Source organism: Lissotriton vulgaris, chromosome 10 (assembly GCF_964263255.1).
Source record: "Lissotriton vulgaris chromosome 10, aLisVul1.2, whole genome shotgun sequence".
Classification (NCBI taxonomy): Eukaryota; Metazoa; Chordata; class Amphibia; order Caudata; family Salamandridae; genus Lissotriton; species Lissotriton vulgaris.
Window position 1 is genome coordinate 546,307,877 of NC_141698.1, and position 23,398 is coordinate 546,331,274.

The 23,398-nt window shown below is 44.4% G+C and overlaps 1 protein-coding gene across 2 annotated transcripts in view; it reads right to left on the bottom strand.

Annotated features, from left to right (window-relative positions):
- Nucleotides 1-23,398, bottom strand: part of LOC147688502 (coronin-7-like) — a 1,252,182-nt gene that overhangs the window by 243,993 nt on the left and 984,791 nt on the right. For both annotated transcript variants that reach the window (XM_086941395.1, XM_086941394.1), the window contains exons 20-25: nucleotides 10,853-10,957; nucleotides 9,979-10,064; nucleotides 7,780-7,921; nucleotides 7,081-7,170; nucleotides 4,333-4,449; nucleotides 3,667-3,802 (exon numbers count right to left, since the gene is read on the bottom strand). In XM_086941395.1, the coding sequence (XP_086797521.1) occupies nucleotides 3,667-3,802; nucleotides 4,333-4,449; nucleotides 7,081-7,170; nucleotides 7,780-7,921; nucleotides 9,979-10,064; nucleotides 10,853-10,957 (676 nt within the window). The remainder of the gene's footprint in view (nucleotides 1-3,666; nucleotides 3,803-4,332; nucleotides 4,450-7,080; nucleotides 7,171-7,779; nucleotides 7,922-9,978; nucleotides 10,065-10,852; nucleotides 10,958-23,398) is intronic.

Sequence of the window (23,398 nt, forward strand, 5' to 3'; positions counted from 1 at the left end):
GATAAGGTGCACAATATTTTGGAACACTGTATCCTTCAACGTTGAACAAACCAAAAACGAATACATAGAATTTTAGTCCTACTCAGTTATGGCAGATATTTTATCCTTTTACCCACTCCAGACGTCTATTGGAGTATTTTACGGGAAAAAGGGGTTTCTGGGAAAAGCACGACTGAGTTACTCTAGTATCTAGCATTAAATTAGTGCCTTAGCAAACGTTGGGCGCCATGTAGTGTAGTTCCTATATTGCAAATAGGCTCTGCGCATTGGAATAATATATCCTATAGATGTGACGTAGGACTTAAGTCGACTAGGTCTCTATCGAATATATTAGACTTAATTGTGAGTGCCAGCTAGCTCAGAGGTCACTAGAAACTTTCTCGTATCCACAAGAAAGGATTCGTTTCTGACAATGGCATAAACATGACAACTTTGTTTCCACAAGAATAAAACTGATCTTCAGAGTCGTGTAAACAATAGATAGATATTTCACTCAGTCAATCGTGCATGCTTTGTTTCACCAGAGGTGCAGAGAAATAGAGATACAGGCGTTTTCAATAAAAGTATTTATTGAACTGCTACAATCGTAATACTGTCTGTAAAGTATAATACGTACAGCAAGAAGAGTATTATGAAATAATACTGTAAAAGCATGGTATGGTTTCTAAGCCATAAATACATACATAAATAACAAAGACTAAAAAGTACTCAACTGGTGCTTCTAAAATACTCCTACCCCAATGTACCTAACCTAAGTCTAGTATGAGGGAAGAAGTAAGGGAGGTGTAGCATAAGTTTAGTTTCTTTGCCAAGAATCTATCCAATATTTCTCTTAGGGTCTAATCAGCTCCGTACCTTGGTTTAGAATGAAGGAGGTCTGGTATCTCTGTCTCCGAACTCGATTTCCCAACACCCCGCAAGGGGAGCTTGGAAACACTGGAGCTGGATTCTCAGCAAGAGAAAGGCAGGTTCTCTGTCAGTGCGTCAGCTGGAGGTTCGGCTTCCTTCGGCACTTGTTGTAGCGAGATGCGTTGAGCAAGTAGATAGTCGAACTGCTTCAAACCACCGTGTGTTTGCTAGGGCAAGTGTAGGCATATTTATACCTTGAAGGTGCCTGGATTGACGTACGGTTGGACATAATAACGTCACCAAAGAACAGTAGTTCTTTGAAAACGCCATGATTTCTAGGATAAATCAATATTCAAGAAAGGGAATGTCCCTGACTGCTGAAGCCGAGTTTTCCAAGAAATCGATGTGGCTTTTTGGAACTAGTGGAAGTAGCCATGCGTATTTGGACTGGATGGGTCATGTCTAAATATGGTTATGATGTATGTGCCTATATAAGGGTAATGTGAATTATACCTATATAAGGGCATGAATCGGGAAAATTACTCTAGGGTCCTATAACGCTATACAACAGGAGCAGCGGTTCCGACGACGTAGACGCCGTCTGGAGCACTTCAGTAAGGAGTTTGGTCTTAAGGGCCACCATAGGGAAGTCGAGATGGAGAGCCTCCGCAGCTTGACGCAGAACCATAGAGTAGGAAGCACCCTCCTCCATAATAGGCGGAGGGGAGGCAAACCCCGGGTCAGAAGACACATCAAGTTCAGCCGCATCTTGAAGGTCATCCACCCAATCCTGCTCGGAGCCACACTGCCACGCAAGGGAGTCCTCGGAGCCGTCCCAGTCCTCATCCCGCTCCGGGGTAGAAGGAGCCGGCCGCGGCGGCCGGAGCCGGAGAGGGTGCCAGTGGCGCCGGCCTGGGCCGAACCGGAGCAGCATCCCAATGTGGATCCCAGGTCGAAATGAAATGGTCCGAGAACCGAGGCAGGGGCGGGATAAACGGCACCCAGTGCTGCGCCTGTGGCGGAGCCAGGGGTGGCACTGGGGCCGGAGCCAGCGGTGCTGCACCTTGTGGCGCCAAGGGCGCTGGAGCCAGTGGCTCCGGGGTCGGCGCCAGAGGTGGTGCCGCCGGGCCAACAGGATCTGGACACGGGTCCGCGGGGCCCGCAGGCGCGAGTCCAATGACCAAACAGGTAGTCCATGGCAGCAAGAAACTCTTGCATCTGTTCGGGAGTCGCCGACGGACCCGGGTATAGCGGGTAGGCCGTGGGACTCCCAGGTTCCAGAGGAGCCGCAGGGGCGGAGCCCTGTCCCCCTCGTCCGCCTCCGAGGAGCGACGGGGGACGTCGGAGAGTGAACACGCTTCTTCGACTTCTTCTTATGGCGTCGCTTACCGGAATCTGAAGGTGAAGTCTTAGTGTCTTAGCGACGGCTCTGGTCCCGCGAGCGGTCCCACGAACGACCCTTAGACCCGGAGCGGAGGTGAGAGGAGTGCTGGACCTCCAGCAACTTCCGTCGCCGCTCTCGCAAGGCCTTCGGGGCCATGGCACGGCAGTACCGACAATCCCGGGAGTCATGGTCGGTCTCCAGGCAGTAGAGGTAGACAATATGGGGGTCCGCCACCGACATATTACAGCAGCACGACCCACAAGACTTAAAGCCAGGCATCCTTACGTGCACCAGGAGATAAAAGAAGGAGACAAAAGTCTAAAAAAAGTGGTCAAAAAATGACCAAGGTACGCACTCAATCCGGATCTGCTCTTTCGGCGTGGAAAAAGAAAGAACTGATGTCAGCGCGCATGGATGGTGCCTAAGTAGCCTCTGTGATGTCATCCTGGCGCTTATGACGCCAGTGACGGGCGCGGAGCCACCTACTGGCGCGCAGGGGTACTGCTAAGCAGAAAACTCTCTGTATCCAGACTGACGCCTGGGGAATATTCTAAGGTAAGGAATCGTAGCGATATTCTGGAAGCATACATTTTCGCAGGCCGATATTTTGTGGTACAACATTCTCCATTACTATTGAAATGTAACACTTGCATCTACCCTACCTCCTCTACCTTAATACTTGTCCTCCGCCACATCAGTGCCCCTGCCTCATCCACCTCAGTCACTATACTTTTTTCACCACACCCAATACTTCTTCTCAGTCTCCCTTAGTGTCTTTAGCAATCCCGTAGATTCCACCATTTTAATACAAAGAGACTTTTCCCAAAGACTCTGACAAACTCTTCTCCATCTTCAGCATCTTAAGTGAAACATTTCCTGCTCCCACCTTTTTCACCCCTTTTTTCCCAATTTCTCTTTCTCAACCATTCAATGACTCACCATGCCGGCTTGCACCTCTTAAGTCCCAACTTTCCTGCTTCAATATTGCTATCTCCTCTGCATTTATATCATCATCCCTCTAGCGCAACACCTTTAACATCTCACACAAACTTTCCACCTCAGCTACTTGCCCAATATCAAATATCCTTCTGTAATTCAATATCACTACAAATTCATGCACAACTTTTTCCTCCAAAACCATATTTTTAAACCCTAAATCATCTTCAACTTCACCAATTGCAGCTTTCCCACTTGAATATGCAAACATATTCGTCCTCAAAATACAGGTCTCTGTTTTTCTAATCATCAACTTTCCCACCTTCATTTGCAAAAATCTAGCTTTACGGCAACAAAATGGCAGAATTATATTGCCTCCAACAGCTACACAGATCATAAAACATCCTAATCCTATTGACCAATCGCCTACTAATCCAATCACTGTGAAACAGTGGTGTGTGTCACTTTCCCCACCACATTCCTCACAAAGTTCTTACCAGGAGTCATATCCTTTGGTCGGAGACTCATCTTTTCATGCTGCCCATTGGAACCAGACAGCCAAGAAGAGGCTGTAAGGGCAGCTTTCCACCACACCTCTGTGTCAGGAAAAAGATCATCTTGGAAAAATTCTTTCTGTGGAACAACAAGAACACCAAATATAATTAGAAATCAAGTAAAAGTGATCTTTGTCATCAACTACTGAGGATTTTGACTGGTGCCAGAAAACCCAGCAGACTGATAAGAAAAAAGCTCTTTAATGATAGTGGCCCAGGCTTTCAAGAATAATTTGTAAAACCCCTTTCTGCACTACTCAGCAGACTGATCAGACACAGGTCTATAAAAAAACATCCGCGTGGAACACCTTTAGCAGGTATCCACTGGAACGACTCTAGGAGTACTCCACAGTGCACTGTTACCGGTCATGCAGCAACATTTTAAATACATACAGTAAGTGTGTTTTGTACCCCTTTCACAATAAATGCAAACTGTGAAAACAGCTAGCCAGTGGGACAGAAGACCTAGTCTCATATTATGATTGTACTGAATACATGACACTGGACTAGAAAGTCCCATGCTATTCAAGCTGACTGTGTCTCACACAATGACCCAAGTAAAAAAAGAGATCTTGAGCAGAATAGTCAATTTTCCTCATTGAGAATCACCTTAACCCTGGGAACTCTGAAACTGATCATCTCGATCGAAGATTGACCAAGTCGCACAGCCCGAGCAAACTCCACCTCTCGTATATCACACACCATTTTCGGAAGGAACAGGAAGCCCTGGAAGGAGAAACAAGCATATTACGTGAACACAGTAAGAGCTGATCATAACAAGATTTTGGGAAAATAGACATTATACTAAGAGACGTGTCCAGCATAATCTGAAATCCCAATTTTAACATGGATGCCCCTAGACTATTGATAGGATACACTCCCATAACATTTATTGTACCAGTGAGCAACCAACAAAGACAGCTGGCCTTGTGATATGGGGCCAGCATCACTGCCATCAGAAAGCTTATTGAGGTGTATTGTTGCTTTACCAATTCTTCCAGAGGCCTACAGGAAACATGGAATTGATAGCTTACAGGAACGGCCAACTCCTGCATTCCTTTATAAGGACTGTTCTTCTGAATCATACTGAGACTCAACCTGGCAGCCAGGATTTATTCAGAGAAGATGAATCTATGGAGACTCTCTTACTCGAAAACAGTTAGGTATTTACTTAATATTAAAGTTGCTATTCTTCAGCAAAAACACATGTGAAGCTCATTTGATTCAGCTCTCATGCTTGGCAGAGATAAACTGAAGCACTGATCCTCATTTAAGAAGGATTAAGATTATGCTGCCACTTGTTCACATGTACATCTGATATTAAAATGTACACCAATTTAACATTTCCTTCTTTGCACCCCTTTTCTCAGAATTCTAGCTCCACAACTAAGGGCTTGATTCACAAAGGGCCTCCTTACTCGTGGTGGAGACCCCACACTCGTGGGGGGAGTCTCCTCACTCAGGGCAAAATCTCCACAAGGAGAAATCTCATTGCGGAGATTCAGCCCCAAGTACTCCTCTCTGGGATCTATGCTAAAGTACAGGAGTTGATGAAGGCAAAACTGACAACGACTGCATCGGCACCCAGGACTTCGGCATCCGTTCAGAAGATGTCAGTGGCACTGAAGTGGAGCAGTGCGATGCCGGTACGGATCCAGTTGCCGCTGGCAGAGGCTAAACCAGGGCCGGAGACTCTTGCCGAATTTCTTCCTTTGGCGCTGACCTCTCCTTTCTTGGACCCAGAGGGGGCCAGTTAACTTGAGCCATTGGCATAAACTGCAAGAATGGAGCTTCCAGATACTGCACCGGAAAACCCAATGAATAGGAAAGTGGATCCATGGGGCCTACAGGTGCACCAGATGCAGTCACAGCTCTACTGAAATTGCTAATTATAGCATTCAGAAAACTTGATGGGTCAGAACCCAGAGTCTGTAATGCCGGATACTCCCGCTCCTGTCTAGGAGACATAGGCTGCGGCGGAACCGGTGTAAGAACTGGATCCGGTACTGGCTCCGAGTGAGGGAGTCCAAGCACAGTCAAGCCCTTAGACTAAAGGGTGAAACCAAAGCAGCCCCCGGAGATGGAGTTGGAGACACCTCACCTCTCTCTTCACGTGTCTTTGAAGTCAGGGACACCAACCTCAGAGGGTCATCTCTAGAAGACCGATGCCAGGAACCATGACAGTGCATCTTATTATGCTTCTTCTTCGACGACTTCGAATAATGGTTAGACAGTGACTCCGACTGAGGACGAGACCTCCGATGACTCTTTTCTCCTTCCTCACCTTGGCCATAAACAGCTACTTCCCCTCGCCTTCAACGCTTTAGGATTCATTTTCTAGCACGAAGATCAGGCGTCGACGATATTCGAGCTCAAACACCAGAGACCGTCGTATTGAGGATCAGTGATGAACATCTGACCATCACATTCCATGAAAGGCTTGAAACCAGACTTTCTTGGAGGAGACATTCTTCCCTGCTACAATGTTGTGATTTTCTGAAAAAATGTTGCAAGAGTCCTAACACGACAGGGAGCCTGAGAAAAAATGTTACTTGTTGAAGGAGCGGGAAAAATGGAACTGACGTCAGCACGCCAACAGGGTTTTTTTATGGCTCTGGTGACGTCTTGCGAAGTCACGTGCAGAGCTGTGGCATTATGATGTCCTCCTGGAACTGCATTGGGATATTCAAAAGGTAAGGAATCCACAGGTAGATGTATCCATCTGAAATGTCCCTTGCACACCGAATTACATTTTTTGAAGTAAAAACGTCGATGGAGATACTAGAAGAAGTTTCAGATCCATGTCTGGTGACACACAAAGAAAGGAACTCATTTCAACTTGTGGGAGTAGTGCCTATATTTGCCTCGCATGTCATTTCGGGAGCAGAACTCCATCAGGACAGAGCTGCATGGCAGCACCTTCCAGAGTGCAGAGGTACTGCTCAAAAGTAGCAGGATCCAGTCTGACACCAAGGAAGTATACAAAGGGTGAGTAATCGGTGGTTAGAATTCTCTATTAGAAAATATTGTAATCACTCGAAGAACATAAACATGCAGTACTTGCTGAAACAATCAAAGAAACAGCAGAGACCACTAGACCACGGTGCCAACCTCAGAATTTCATGGCTTCACATCCTGACATTCAACAATGTTTCCACGCAAGCCAGAGGTTTATACAATTAGTGGTGCTTTGGGCATCACATGGCTATGATGTTTGCAAGTCCATACAGCTTCCAGTATCTTTGTCACGCTCATTGCAGACACGGGTCTGTTATACTGCACGTGGCAAAGTCACCAGGCTTTCACAATATGGGTGCCTGCACAAGGCTGCAGGAGTCTGAAAATGGAAAGCCTTACCTTGTGTGGATCAGTGGAGCTGAAAAAATTGCATTCCAAGAGAAAGGGAGCTTCGGTAATGATTTCATAGATGAAAACTCTTGTGTCCCCCTAGTCAAAAGAAAAAAAGTGTGATGGAAAGGGAGAAAATAAAAAACATATTCTCTACCAACACAAGCCTCTCCTGCAACAATGGACTCAGTGACTGGGGAGGGATAGTTGAAGCCTTCTCAGACTCCTTGTGAACTAACTGGTACTCCGAGTAAAGTATTCTTTGTTTGCCAAAAAATATTTTACACTGCTTAGAAGTTAATTATCGCTGTGAAAGAAGTCACGCATGGCAGAATGGACTATCTCAAAATCCTATGCATTAATAGACGTTGCAAATGAAACCACTTACTTGATTTCATTTTATTTACAGATTTGAATACTGCACACAGGGGCAGAGTGATGACTCATCCCACATTGGTGCCTAGTTCACATACTATGACCAATGTTGTGCAAGTCAACGTAAGACACTTTCTTCAATATGACCAAACGTTGACAGCAATTGATTAATTCAACAGAATTGTAATCCTCCACAGATGCCTCTAACCACATATTCCCAATTCTTTAAGCCAAATGCTATTTAACAAGTGTTTTATCTTCATCTCTGCTACCTTCATCTTACCCCCACCCTGTCCATTTTAGCAACACTGAACCCACGGATACTGTGCTCACCTTGCCTGTCAGGAAGACAACACTTGTGTCCTCATCATAGAAAGGAATAAGGATGGAAGGAGCCAGATCCAGGCTGATGCAAGCCACAGGACCAGCGGAGAGATCCTCTGCAGTGTACAGGTACAGCTGGCGCTCGCTGCGGCTGGAAACAAACACAATGATCTTGTGAAGTAAAAAACTTTAGAGTCACGAAGTAAGAAGATAGGGGATTCTGCCATGCGAATGTATCACTCTAGACGGGTGATGGTATGAATAAATATAGAACTGCAATTTGACAAGGTGAAAAAAAAATAACATGCCTCTGCTTCCCACAGACCTCAAGAAACATATATTGGCAACCTGACAAAGTAACATAGAACTCCAACCCCAAAAACCTTCAACACCCGGAGGTCGGAGTATTTGTCCATGGTATTGAACATGATGGGGTTGAATGATGAGATTACCACATAGATCTGTCCACAACATACTAAATCCATGGCTCGTCTTAAGGCAGGTGGAACCATTTCTGCTTTGTGGCTCATGGAAAGATTATCTGAAAAGTCTTTGGACAACTTTGTTATGAATTAATGGAAGACTAGGGTATATTTGTAGATATCAGATCACATACTTATCACTATAGGCAGATGACAGTTTGTTGTACCTCAGCGATGCTTGAAGAGGCCTTGAACAGTCTTCAGAATGGTAGGAAAATGTATTTGTGCGGGTGAATAGAAAAATGTGGTACAACTTCAACATCCTCAGTAATGATGTGTATTACCCAGGATGGCCCTGCAATAAGTGACAACAATCCTCATATATTTAGGGGTTTCAATATACTACAGGGATGAAGACGATGTTGCTAGGAACCGAGCTCGAACCCTCACAGCACTCAGGGGATCAGTCTCCCTCTTTAGTGCCAGGTGGAGAAGCATTGCCCGAAATGGTCATTCTGATCATCATAACCCAAGTTACCTTAAAAAGACTTGAAGTCATTGGTAATCAAATTGATTTGAGGCACCAGCAAATGTAGAGTAGACCTCCGTAACAGCATAATTGCAATGAGAAGCCTAGTGGGAGCAAGCGCTGGAGAACATGTGTTTGTCTGGGGACAAAAAGGCTAGGCATCCCAAATTGGTGCACACAGGAAAAAAACAGCTTTAAGAAATGCATTAAGGGAACAGGGAAGAAAGTCAAACACTGTATATGCATGGGGCATCCAGCTCTTGTGTCTCCTAAGATTTTGTGAATGTGCACACACAAGTAATTTCAAAGAGGTTTGGGTCTCACAAATAGACTCATATCCCATTGACAAGATGTACACCTTTGGACAGCCACAGGAAAAGACATGACATTCCAGAAGAACTGTTCTTAACACACGAGACGGCTAACCTGGGGCTCTCCAGGGATAACAGGAGTTGGATTGGGGGATCTAAATAATGAATGGGGGGGCCAATATAGGGGGAAACTAACAGGTATGGAATGGGCTGCAATTAGACAGTATTGGACGGAAATCTCCAACATAGTTTTGACTCTCACCATCAAAGCTGGTATTTGTAAACAACTCTGGACACAAATACCAGGGTTTATGGTTGGGTCTAAAAAGAAGAAAGTGGTGGCAGGTTTGCGTCTTGGTCCTCGTGTAAACTAGAAGGAAGGTAAACATGACAAGGAGTTCATCTCAAGGCCGGCGGATCTCTCTGACAGACTTAACTAAAGAAGTGGGCAAGAGCAGAAAACACCATTATTGATGTTTACCAAGTGGTAAAAATGTTTCAGCCACATTATGGTACACAATACTGTTAAATACCACAAAGAAATACATTTACAGTTGAATATTTAGCGATGGGGTACTTAAGGAGACTAAACGGAAGCACTCTCTGACAGATATAATAACCACTGATTCTAGAGAGTAGTATATTCCATATGTATAGGGTAAAAACTGTATAAGCCTGCCTACTGCTGTACACTGCATTTAGAAACAAATGTTATATCTTCAACCAGTCGGAAATATGTACTAACGTGGGACCCTTAAAAAATGTCAATGTGATCACAGAATCTTTCTTGATATACAAGTGGTTTGTATTATGCTGATGCATGCTCATATACAATACGTTAACATTTGGAAACTTATGCATGCATTTCTTTCTCATTCTGATTTCAGTAAATACCAATTTGAAATAAATAAAACTTAAGGTGGAACAGACAGAAACATTTTCTTACCTATCAAATCCAGACACCAGGATGTATTTGCCAGCGCATACCCAAATCACCCGGGCTCCTCGTCCACCCTCTGGCCCTGGACCCTCCTACAAAAGGAATTAAACGAGTCAAAATGCACCCCTTATGCCTTGCATGGTAGGAGGTGCAGAGGTTTTTCCTATCCCCAGGAAAAGCGACAAGGCACCATACTCATTGACAACAGGACTTTAACCCCTCTCATGCTCTTGATGAGCTCAGCTCGCCATGAGGCACAGTTGCCGTGTGCTCATGACAGGCTCAGCTCGTCATAACGGCTCCAACGCTCGCAAGCGATGCTAATTCCCCCACTGTGCTCAGCATTTCAAAGAAACGGGTTTGCCCGTGATGAGCTCATCTCTTCATGAGGACACTGCCACCTTGGCTCATGATTAGCGGAGCTTGTCACGAGCCCTGGGGCGCTGTGCGTGCCCCCCGCCCCCAGCACAGCGGGGGAATTACCCCCGCGGCCAAGGGGTTAAGAGGCAGGTACTGACAGCCAAGAATTTAAAGAGCCCACTTATATTGCTTTATGAAGTGGAAGGACTGACGCTGGAGAGGAAACAGCCCAAGAGTGGATGAAACAGAATTTTGGGATCTTGAAATGGCCTTTGTTCACATCTGTTGACGTTTCCTAATAAAGCACCTCTTGATAGTTTTCCACTGGGCTAGAAGACAGAATACAGTACTTTCAAGGTGCTTCCACTGCCCCTCTTTACTGTATTTGTATATGTCCTTTATTTTCCTGGAGAGCTGAGACCCACCAACTTAGATGCCCAAATGAGTTTGAAATGTTGACTGAGCGACAAATGATTCTTGATACTCATTAAACCCTTCACCACCCTCTCTCCCATCTCACCTGCACAGGCTCGAGACTCTTGCGTGGCTCATAGATGCGGACCTTGCCATCCTTGCAGACTGATGCAAGGCGCTGTCCATCGGGGCTCCAGGCCAGGCTAAAGATCTATAGGGGACAAAGAGAGATGCAAGGTCAAGGCTTCCAGCCGCCTTGCAGCTGATCTCACTAACTCAGACTGCTATTTCTACTCTCTGCCTTACATCTGATGCCTCTCCCACTCACATAGGGCCTCTGCAATATAGGCATTGTTCCCACACCTGAAACCTACCAACACACCATTTCATTTCATACACTACAAACAATTCTCCAGTTCAACTCAAACTTCCAATTCTCAATTTAACCCAATTTAAAATACTGAAGCCAACAGCGTAATCTTGCTGAGCCCAAATCTCACAGGCCCATTCATTGCTTCACTGACTACCAACTGATTGCGCCCCAATCCTCTAGCTGCAACGGCTGGCCTGCATCAAAAACACCAACTTTCACTGCATCATTCTTTCTCTATTGTACAGCAAAAATGCCTATCTCATCTATTACAGACAGAATTAGATGGTTAACTGTGAATACCAGAAATGCCTTTAGCTGCGGAGTTAAGTAGAGGAGAGCGAAACTTGAGTTGTCAAAGATATCAGTCAAAACCGTGAAGTGAAAATCATTCCCTTTAGTCACCGCTACACATCGATAGTTTGATGTTAGGTATGACATCTCCATTTCATCTGCCTTTCACTCATCACCAGTGCAAGGGGTAGACGTGCCATAGGAAAGACATACAGAACATGGGCTGCCTGCCTACGCCCGTGCTCTACAGTCCATCTTGTGTCATGTTCCCCACCACCACCCTCAGGGTGTCCAGTTCTTTCTTCCTCCACTCACATTTTACAATCCGTACCTGGTATCCTGTCACCTTCCCACACCACCCTCAGTATTATACACCCCTCACACATATAACAAGGATCATTTACTCGTAAAGTAGTAGTATATGCAGGGCACAAGTCCTAAAAAAAGAAGTGGGGGGACTCTCCAAGGTAGGCGTGGTCACAGGAAGTGACATCACGGCAGGAAGTGACATCACGGCGGGAAGTGACAGCACGACAGGAAGTGACATCACATGACATCACGTGACATCACTCTGTTTTGATAATTAACACACAAATAAAATTCATTGTCATTTAAAAAGGTCTGCCTACTTGGGGCGGATTTGCTGAGGCAGACCACTCAGTGTCTGCCATGCCCGGCAGGAAAAAATAACACTGCCCACCATTTGTAGGGGAAAATCTCCCTGTGGGTAGGAGACATTTTTATTTTTCCGAAACAAACCCTTACTATGGTAAGATGGCTAGTGTACAAGACTGAAAGCCTTAAACAAAATGTGCTGTGGTCCCGGATGGCAGTGTAGCCTTAATTGAGCGAAGGTGACATGAACACATTTTCAAAATGCTACAGGAAAGTTTGACTGCAAGATTTTTTATACATTACAGGTTCCCAGAGAGGCTGCTTCCCACACTCGACAATGACTATTACACACAGTAGGGCTCCATATTCACGTTATTCTATCGATGAGTGTTATATGTTACCTCCCCACCTATTGTAAACTAGCGACTCTGTATTAAATAGTTTTGTCCCAGCTGCCTCTCTCTAGCTGTGGCTAGATTTATTTATTTTATTTATAAAGTTTTATATAGCGCAAACTTGATTCCGAAGGATATCAGAGCGCTTTACAATTTGCAGCAAAGGTAACAAATCAGAACATAAATCTAACATTGGGAATCTTGGCTAAAGACAATGGAGATGCCGGGCATTAACTTGGGTCAACAAGATACATCTTTCGCCAGGCAAAACCTAAAAAAGTTCTCGTTTTTAGTAGGACTGTTCTCTCCGTCCCGGGATGCTTTTTTCAAAGAAAGAAGTAGGGGAACGGGCTGAAATTATTTTTAGAAGTAGGGGCACGCCGTGCCCTTCCGTCCCCGCCCACTTCTACCGCTGCCTACCAGTCCTGGCTGTTTAGTGAACAGCAGGTTGCAATGTGGGACTTGTAGTTTAGATGGTTTGGTTTTTTGGTTAGTATTAACTCAGAGATCCACAATGCAAAGTGCTGTTACCAGGGCATTAAGTGGGATGAAAAAGGTGGAGGGTCTTTACAAGGCGTTTGGCCAATAGAAGAGGCGTGGCCTATGTAAACTAAAATCCTCTGAATCGCACAGCATGGTCTCTGTTTGGTGCCCGAGTGCCTCTCTGTCAAGGCCACCGGAATTATGCGATTATTTGGTGAGTTGAAGGTGGCTGGGATTTCAGACCATTTTAAGTGCTGCCTTCAAAAAAATCACTTTCCTGTTCTATGTTATGTTATGAATAAGCCCTCAGTGGCCTCAGACAAAGCAGCCCTGTGGAAAAACTCACCCGCTTGGATGCTTCTAAACAGCTATAAAGAGGGCCACTGGAAATATGCGGAAGGAGAGGCCAAAATTAGGCGGCAGGGAGGGAAACATTATGTGACAAGAATCGGCAAATTATGCAGTGTAACGCGGCACATTTTCTGATAGTATTTTTTCATTATTTTGTCATTTTTACACTTGTTTACACTGTATGGGCATAGGCTGCACCTCATTAGTACCCAGTTTAACACCCAAACATAGCAAAAGGCAACAGAAAGACGACCAGCCCAGCTTTGCAAAGGGCCTTTCACCGCGCAGCAACACGTGTCCCTTCGTTTTAGTAACTTTTGAACTGTGTTAGCTAGATTTTTTTTCTTGTTAAAATCTACAGATTATGCAGCAGTTGCTGAATTATGTGGCAAATGCGGCAGATCCATACATATGCAAAAAACATTGTGGCCGCACAGCCGCATAATTCCAGTGGCCCTCCCTTGAGACGGGTTACTCTCTGTGTAGGAATCAGAGGTTCGTGGGCTCTGCTTTTGACCTCACCCTGCCCCTGCACAGCTAGGGTGACCAACTGGCATGGGTGCAAATTCAGGACGGTAAGTGTAAAAATTCAGGACAAAGGGTCAAAATTCAGGACAAAAATTCAGGACACAAGGTCAAAATTCAGGACAAAACTTCAGGAAAAAAGGTACGTTTTACAGACACATCAGAGGAAGTTGCACAATAGTATAAAAGTGAGTAAATAGACAACCATTTAAGTACAAGTCAAAATAAGTTTACATTAGATCGTGCACTTTATGGTTTTTTGGTATGCGTGCAGCTTTGAGCAACTGTGCCGTTTTTTGGTTGAACTTCATATGATAGTAATCTATTTATATGGTTACTGCACTGGGTTGTCCAGTCCGATATTTTGTTTACAACTCATGGTCCTCAGCAGGCATGTTTGGTGAGAGAAGTGGTCAGGAAGATCTGCCTGGATAGTCTCTGTTACTAGCATCTCATATCTAAGTGCCATTGTAAGATGAAGTGCGGCACGCATAGGCCAACTAAAGGGAGGATTGCTGTGATGAACCCGCTATAGGGAACGCATTATGGGTGTTTCAGCAAGTTGAAATTAAAATATGGAATTTGACTTTGCTTATGTAGGCTTCCAGAGAGTTGCATTAGCTGACGAAGTCACAAAGGTGCTTTTCCCTGCAGCTTTCTTAAAGAAGGCACTGTTGATACACTATTACTTCGTTTATTTTTGACGCTTTGCCTTTTGCTACAAGCACAATATACATCTCAAGCACAGCTCATGGCACTATGAGGCTTTCCCTAAAACAAAACATGCACACATTTACAAGTATTAGTGTAACATTCAAGTAGCAGTTGGGTGTCACTCAAAATGTGACATGTATGATGTATAGATCACACACATAAGCACAGAGCAAATACTGAATAGTAACATATAAGCAAGGGAGTAGCCAGAAAATTAAAATACCTCCCACTTTGAACTAAAGCTCCTATGGCACCAAGAAAGCAAATAAGTCATCACAGCCCTCCCCAGAAGAGCTCTCTTGTCCAAGGATCTAGCCATTCATCCTTCCATCTAACTCCTGATATCCACCATTTCAAATTTATAGTCTGTCATCTATTAATTCTTTCATCCATAATTCAGTCTTTCACCATTCATTCTGTCCTTCCATCTGTGTGCCCATCCATATCCAAACATTTGCAAACTTATCCATCATCTATCCTTCCATCCATTATTTCACTCATCCATCCCTCCATCCACCCTTTCACTCATCCATCCACCATCCACCCTTTCACCCAGGGCACGAGTCGGGGTACCACGCGGGTGGACGGCATCCCCCCACTTATTTCCGAGGGTTTTTCACGGTGGACGCTGTCCACCCTGCTAAGTCAAAACCGCGTCAGCCACCGGCTTGGTATGCTGAGACAGGGGCACACGAAAGCATTAAATCCGTTTCTAGCCAAAGATGCTACGTGCGATCTGCAAAGACTGGAATGCACAAAGCATTGCGCCTATGTTTAAAAGTAAGGCCGGGAGGAAACCGAGTCCAGTGCGCTGGAAACGTGAAAAGTTATAACGCAGAATGTGAGAAGCCTCTGCCCCCTGATGGGGCGCCTCGAACTCTTCATCGAGGATAAGAGCAGCCCACCCCGCCCATTGTTATTCTGTCTGCGGCTGATTGCCCCATACATAATGACAATGGGCCAGTTTAACTGAGCTGTTACACCCTGCTCTCTTTAGCTGTCCTTTTGCCCCCATTGGTCTGCCTTGGTCTTCTTCCTGTGAGTGTCGTGATTACGGTCATTAGGCACATGCTGTGAAGACTGCCCTGGAGCAATCTGTTAAATGCCCAGTGTTTCACACCAGTTGAGCCATGCTTGCCAGGGCGGCAGGAGCAGCGCTGATCAAATAATTTGACAAACCCTGCTCCCGCACAATTGGTGCCTGCTGCAGATTCACCAGGTCACCCACGTCCAGATTTGCCTCCAACACGCTTTCTCGATCCCAAAACGGCAGTTCTTTCCTTTGAAGATTATGCGCTCATGTTTTTAGCTTTAATACCTTTATAATCAACGGAAACCACCTTAAGCCTGATGTGATCTGTGGTCTCATGGTTATTTTTTAGGAGATGTTAATTCATACTTCCCTGCCCCTCCAAACTGTTCCACACTTTCGATCTGTAAACAGTTAACCCCGTGCTCACCAGTTTCAATACACAGATGCTTAATAATTAATCTATCAATGGCTCGTAGTTAATAAACCCTAATGACGGATGCTCCCTAACTTTCTTGAAGTGTATTGTCTTAAAGGCAATTGGAAGCTTTGGGGTGAAGTTGGTGCTTCTGCGGGACGCTGTAGTTGGTAAACACCTTTGTTGGACTTGGCTGTCTCTTGCGCGTTAAATGATGCGTTAGTTTTAGGTTTGGCCCAACTCATGCTTTCTCAAAAGTTTATCATAAACATGAATTTATACATAGTGAGTGAAACCATAATGGAGCGAGAAAGGTAGGATATATGGACGGATGAGTTAAAGCATGGATGAATGATTGGCAGAATGGATGGGGGGAATGGGTGTCTGGATGAGTGAAAGGAAGAATGTAAAGATGTATGTGTGAAAGAATACATACATCAGTGAAAGGGGGGTGGAGAACTGGGAGAAAGGATGGATGGATGAGTGTAAAGTTGAATGGGTATATGGATGAGTGACTGGTTGATGGATAAGTAAGTGAAAGGATGGCTGAAAGGGCAAATGGGTGGATGGATGAGTGAGTGGATGGATGGAAGAGTGGAAGGATGAGTGAAAGGTTGGCTTGGATGAAAGGGTAAATGGCTGGATGGATGAGTGGATGGATGGGTGGAAAAGTGGATGGATGAGTGAAAGGATAGATTGGGTGAAAGGGTGGATGGTGGATGGATGAGTGAAAGGGTGGATGGAGGGATGGATGAGTGAAATAATGGATGGAAGGATAGATGATGGATAAGTTTGCAAATGTTTGGATATGGATGGGCACACAGATGGAAGGACAGAATGAATGGTGAAAGACTGAATTATGGATGAAAGAATTAATAGATGACAGACTATAAATTTGAAATGGTGGATATCAGGAGTTAGATGGAAGGATGAATGGCTAGATCCTTGGACAAGAGAGCTCTTCTGGGGAGGGCTGTGATGACTTATTTGCTTTCTTGGTGCCATAGGAGCTTTAGTTCAAAGTGGGAGGTATTTTAATTTTCTGGCTACTCCCTTGCTTATATGTTACTATTCAGTATTTGCTCTGTGCTTATGTGTGTGATCTATACATCATACATGTCACATTTTGAGTGACACCCAACTGCTACTTGAATGTTACACTAATACTTGTAAATGTTTGCATGTTTTGTTTTAGGGAAAGCCTCATAGTGCCATGAGCTGTGCTTGAGATGTATATTGTGCTTGTAGCAAAAGGCAAAGCGTCAAAAATAAACGAAGTAATAGTGTATCAACAGTGCCTTCTTTAAGAAAGCTGCAGGGAAAAGCACCTTTGTGACTTCGTCAGCTAATGCAACTCTCTGGAAGCCTACATAAGCAAAGTCAAATTCCATATTTTAATTTCAACTTGCTGAAACACCCATAATGCGTTCCCTATAGCGGGTTCATCACAGCAATCCTCCCTTTAGTTGGCCTATGCGTGCCGCACTTCATCTTACAATGGCACTTAGATATGAGATGCTAGTAACAGAGACTATCCAGGCAGATCTTCCTGACCACTTCTCTCACCAAACATGCCTGCTGAGGACCATGAGTTGTAAACAAAATATCGGACTGGACAACCCAGTGCAGTAACCATATAAATAGATTACTATCATATGAAGTTCAACCAAAAAACGGCACAGTTGCTCAAAGCTGCACGCATACCAAAAAACCATAAAGTGCACGATCTAATCTAAACTTATTTTGACTTGTACTTAAATGGTTGTCTATTTACTCACTTTTATACTATTGTGCAACTTCCTCTGATGTGTCTGTAAAACGTACCTTTTTTCCTGAAGTTTTGTCCTGAATTTTGACCTTGTGTCCTGAATTTTTGTCCTGAATTTTGACCCTTTGTCCTGAATTTTTACACTTACCGTCCTGAATTTGCACCCATGCCAGTTGGTCACCCTAGCTGTGCAGGGGCAGGGTGAGGTCAAAAGCAGAGCCCACGAACCTCTGATTCCTACACAGAGAGTAACCCGTCTCAAGGGAGGGCCACTGGAATTATGCGGCTGTGCGGCCACAATGTTTTTTGCATATGTATGGATCTGCCGCATTTGCCACATAATTCAGCAACTGCTGCATAATCTGTAGATTTTAACAAGAAAAAAAATCTAGCTAACACAGTTCAAAAGTTACTAAAACGAAGGGACACGTGTTGCTGCGCGGTGAAAGGCCCTTTGCAAAGCTGGGCTGGTCGTCTTTCTGTTGCCTTTTGCTATGTTTGGGTGTTAAACTGGGTACTAATGAGGTGCAGCCTATGCCCATACAGTGTAAACAAGTGTAAAAATGACAAAATAATGAAAAAATACTATCAGAAAATGTGCCGCGTTACACTGCATAATTTGCCGATTCTTGTCACATAATGTTTCCCTCCCTGCCGCCTAATTTTGGCCTCTCCTTCCGCATATTTCCAGTGGCCCTCTTTATAGCTGTTTAGAAGCATCCAAGCGGGTGAGTTTTTCCACAGGGCTGCTTTGTCTGAGGCCACTGAGGGCTTATTCATAACATAACATAGAACAGGAAAGTGATTTTTTTGAAGGCAGCACTTAAAATGGTCTGAAATCCCAGCCACCTTCAACTCACCAAATAATCGCATAATTCCGGTGGCCTTGACAGAGAGGCACTCGGGCACCAAACAGAGACCATGCTGTGCGATTCAGAGGATTTTAGTTTACATAGGCCACGCCTCTTCTATTGGCCAAACGCCTTGTAAAGACCCTCCACCTTTTTCATCCCACTTAATGCCCTGGTAACAGCACTTTGCATTGTGGATCTCTGAGTTAATACTAACCAAAAAACCAAACCATCTAAACTACAAGTCCCACATTGCAACCTGCTGTTCACTAAACAGCCAGGACTGGTAGGCAGCGGTAGAAGTGGGCGGGGACGGAAGGGCACGGCGTGCCCCTACTTCTAAAAATAATTTCAGCCCGTTCCCCTACTTCTTTCTTTGAAAAAAGCATCCCGGGACGGAGAGAACAGTCCTACTAAAAACGAGAACTTTTTTAGGTTTTGCCTGGCGAAAGATGTATCTTGTTGACCCAAGTTAATGCCCGGCATCTCCATTGTCTTTAGCCAAGATTCCCAATGTTAGATTTATGTTCTGATTTGTTACCTTTGCTGCAAATTGTAAAGCGCTCTGATATCCTTCGGAATCAAGTTTGCGCTATATAAAACTTTATAAATAAAATAAATAAATCTAGCCACAGCTAGAGAGAGGCAGCTGGGACAAAACTATTTAATACAGAGTCGCTAGTTTACAATAGGTGGGGAGATAACATATAACACTCATCGATAGAATAACGTGAATATGGAGCCCTACTGTGTGTAATAGTCATTGTCGAGTGTGGGAAGCAGCCTCTCTGGGAACCTGTAATGTATAAAAAATCTTGCAGTCAAACTTTCCTGTAGCATTTTGAAAATGTGTTCATGTCACCTTCGCTCAATTAAGGCTACACTGCCATCCGGGACCACAGCACATTTTGTTAAAGGCTTTCAGTCTTGTACACTAGCCATCTTACCATAGTAAGGGTTTGTTTCGGAAAAATAAAAATGTCTCCTACCCACAGGGAGATTTTCCCCTACAAATGGTGGGCAGTGTTATTTTTTCCTGCCGGGCATGGCAGACACTGAGTGGTCTGCCTCAGCAAATCCGCCCCAAGTAGGCAGACCTTTTTAAATGACAATGAATTTTATTTGTGTGTTAATTATCAAAACAGAGTGATGTCACGTGATGTCATGTGATGTCACTTCCTGTCGTGATGTCACTTCCTGTCGTGATGTCACTTCCTGTCGTGATGTCACTTCCCGCCGTGATGTCACTTCCTGCCGTGATGTCACTTCCTGTGACCACGCCTACCTTGGAGAGTCCCCCCACTTCTTTTTTTAGGACTTGTGCCCTGCTTTCACCCAATCTATCCTTTCACTCATCCATCCACTATTCCACCCATCCATCCACTCATCCATCCAGCCATTTACCCTTTCATCCAAGCCAACCTTTCACTCATCCTTCCACTCTTCCATCCATCCACTCACTCATCCATCCACCCATTTGCCCTTTCAGCCATCCTTTCACTTACTTATCCATCAACCAGTCACTCATCCATATACCCATTCAACTTTACACTCATCCATCCATCCTTTCTCCCAGTTCTCCACCCCCCTTTCACTGATGTATGCATTCTTTCACACATACATCTTTACATTCTTCCTTTCACTCATCCAGACACCCATTCCCCCCATCCATTCTGCCAATCATTCATCCATGCTTTAACTCATCCGTCCATATATCCTACCTTTCTCGCTCCATTATGGTTTCACTCACTATGTATAAATTCATGTTTATGATAAACTTTTGAGAAAGCATGAGTTGGGCCAAACCTAAAACTAACGCATCATTTAACGCGCAAGAGACAGCCAAGTCCAACAAAGGTGTTTACCAACTACAGCGTCCCGCAGAAGCACCAACTTCACCCCAAAGCTTCCAATTGCCTTTAAGACAATACACTTCAAGAAAGTTAGGGAGCATCCGTCATTAGGGTTTATTAACTACGAGCCATTGATAGATTAATTATTAAGCATCTGTGTATTGAAACTGGTGAGCACGGGGTTAACTGTTTACAGATCGAAAGTGTGGAACAGTTTGGAGGGGCAGGGAAGTATGAATTAACATCTCCTAAAAAATAACCATGAGACCACAGATCACATCAGGCTTAAGGTGGTTTCCGTTGATTATAAAGGTATTAAAGCTAAAAACATGAGCGCATAATCTTCAAAGGAAAGAACTGCCGTTTTGGGATCGAGAAAGCGTGTTGGAGGCAAATCTGGACGTGGGTGACCTGGTGAATCTGCAGCAGGCACCAATTGTGCGGGAGCAGGGTTTGTCAAATTATTTGATCAGCGCTGCTCCTGCCGCCCTGGCAAGCATGGCTCAACTGGTGTGAAACACTGGGCATTTAACAGATTGCTCCAGGGCAGTCTTCACAGCATGTGCCTAATGACCGTAATCACGACACTCACAGGAAGAAGACCAAGGCAGACCAATGGGGGCAAAAGGACAGCTAAAGAGAGCAGGGTGTAACAGCTCAGTTAAACTGGCCCATTGTCATTATGTATGGGGCAATCAGCCGCAGACAGAATAACAATGGGCGGGGTGGGCTGCACTTATCCTCGATGAAGAGTTCGAGGCGCCCCATCAGGGGGCAGAGGCTTCTCACATTCTGCGTTATAACTTTTCACGTTTCCAGCGCACTGGACTCGGTTTCCTCCCGGCCTTACTTTTAAACATAGGCGCAATGCTTTGTGCATTCCAGTCTTTGCAGATCGCACGTAGCATCTTTGGCTAGAAACGGATTTAATGCTTTCGTGTGCCCCTGTCTCAGCATACCAAGCCGGTGGCTGACGTGGTTTTGATTTAGCAGGGTGGACGGCGTCCACCCTGAAAAACCCTCGGAAATAAGTGGGGGGATGCCGTCCACCCGCGTGGTACCCCGACTCGTGCCCTGAGTATATGGTTGATAATTTCTGGCTAAACGCAACTGTTCTACAAGTGAGAAATATATTAGAACACCAAGTGATACGATATGGTGAGAAAATTCTATTCTGAGGATGCATTCCATTCAACAAGAACAAGAAAAAATGAAGAGAGAATAGACTTGTTAACATTGAAAAAACAAACTTCTAGGGCATTAAGGAAGGACTCCCAGGGGCTACATCTTTTGCCCCGATTATCCGATTAGAATGGCAGTCAGTCAGTCAGCCAAAAATCTTTATTCTGCTTAATGACAGCCATAAAAGTACAGATAAAAACGATATTTAACATTGATACACACAATAAGGTAAGATCTTAACCAACCCAGTTAATATTCAGGAATTCATTTTCCAACAACATTACGGAGTCGAACTGCAGAGGAGATATACTTATAAACCATAAGACAAGTAAATTCATTATTTAAAAGAAGTAGATGGCATAATGCAGGTTGACACTTTCTGATATTTAAAAATCTTAATAATGGTTTTAAAAAAGTGCGTCTTGGGTTACGATACAGTTTACAAAAAAACATAAAATGCAAAGTGCTATGTGCAGAGATTAAATTACAAGGACACAAGTCTAATTTGGCGTCACAATATACATCACGTGGCTACGAAACCAGCAAGTGAGCAATACCCATCCTGAACCTGATCAGATAAAACATTTTTGCTTGATTAAATTAAAAAGAAAGATAGGATTCAATTTGTGGGGAGCGAATTTTCTCCAGTACCTGCTCACGCTTCGTTTTTTTCCAAACACCTCTGTCCATCCATGAGTGTCACACAGACCCTCTTCTGCTTTCCCTTGCCATGTACCACAAACTTCACTCTCTTATTAGTCAACCTGATGCTCTTATAGTAGGATGGAAACCCTCAATCGATGCATCAACACTGTACCCTTTAGTCACGCCCTCAATAAGTCACCACCAGATTCCAAAGTTTGACAAATTAGCTTCTCTTATTACAGATTGATAGGAGGGGAATCCTATGCTGTTTACAATGTCCCATGCATAGGTAAGAGCTGCATACCCATCACCTTAGTGCCCAACTGCAAGTGAAAATGTTACCCTGACTTCTTCTTTGGCTCTAGAATCACAGTAGTGTAGCATTCGCCCATAAACCTGGGGTTGTCATGGTTAATGTTTGGTCCAGAACCTGGTCTGTGACTTGGAGTAGCACACTAGGCTTGCCTTCACTGTGACAAAGGGCTACTGTCTATGTCTGGAGTGAGAAACACAAAGCGGTAGTGGCAGTGTACCATGTTTTGTGAATCTTTAGTGTGACCAGACCTTTTTAGATCTCGCTTACACAGCGCTGTCCTGCAAAAATTATTGTTTGCATTTAATTGGGCTTACACTAACCTCTCACAACAGGCCATTAGTTGTTTTCCTTGTCAATGATTTGCAATCATTGGATTGCTTAGCTTGTGTAGGTATTCCCTTCCTATCTTTTGTTATCTCCTCCCTGGAGCACAGATAAAGTATATATGTTCTTCCTCGTCTTTGCTCTTTCTCATCTTTTTGAAATGTACTTTTTCATTCGTACGTGCTTCAGTATTATTTCTGGACATGCAATACGCTTCCCTAGTTTTGATGCAGGCATACCCCTTTTTAAGGTTGCTTTCACCCTATCTGCTGTCTCTAGTGACACCTTAGAAACTTACACCCACAACTGTACTACTCTACACCACTTTACTGTACACCTCTCCACTCTAGTCTACGCCACTCCACACTATGCAATTCCACTCTAGATCACTCTTCTCTACCCTAAACCACTTTAGTTTAGGCCACTCCACTCAGTGCCACTCTAAGGCACTCTACGCCATTCCATGCCGCTTCATTCCACTCTATGCCACTCCACACAGAGCCAGTCTACCACACTCT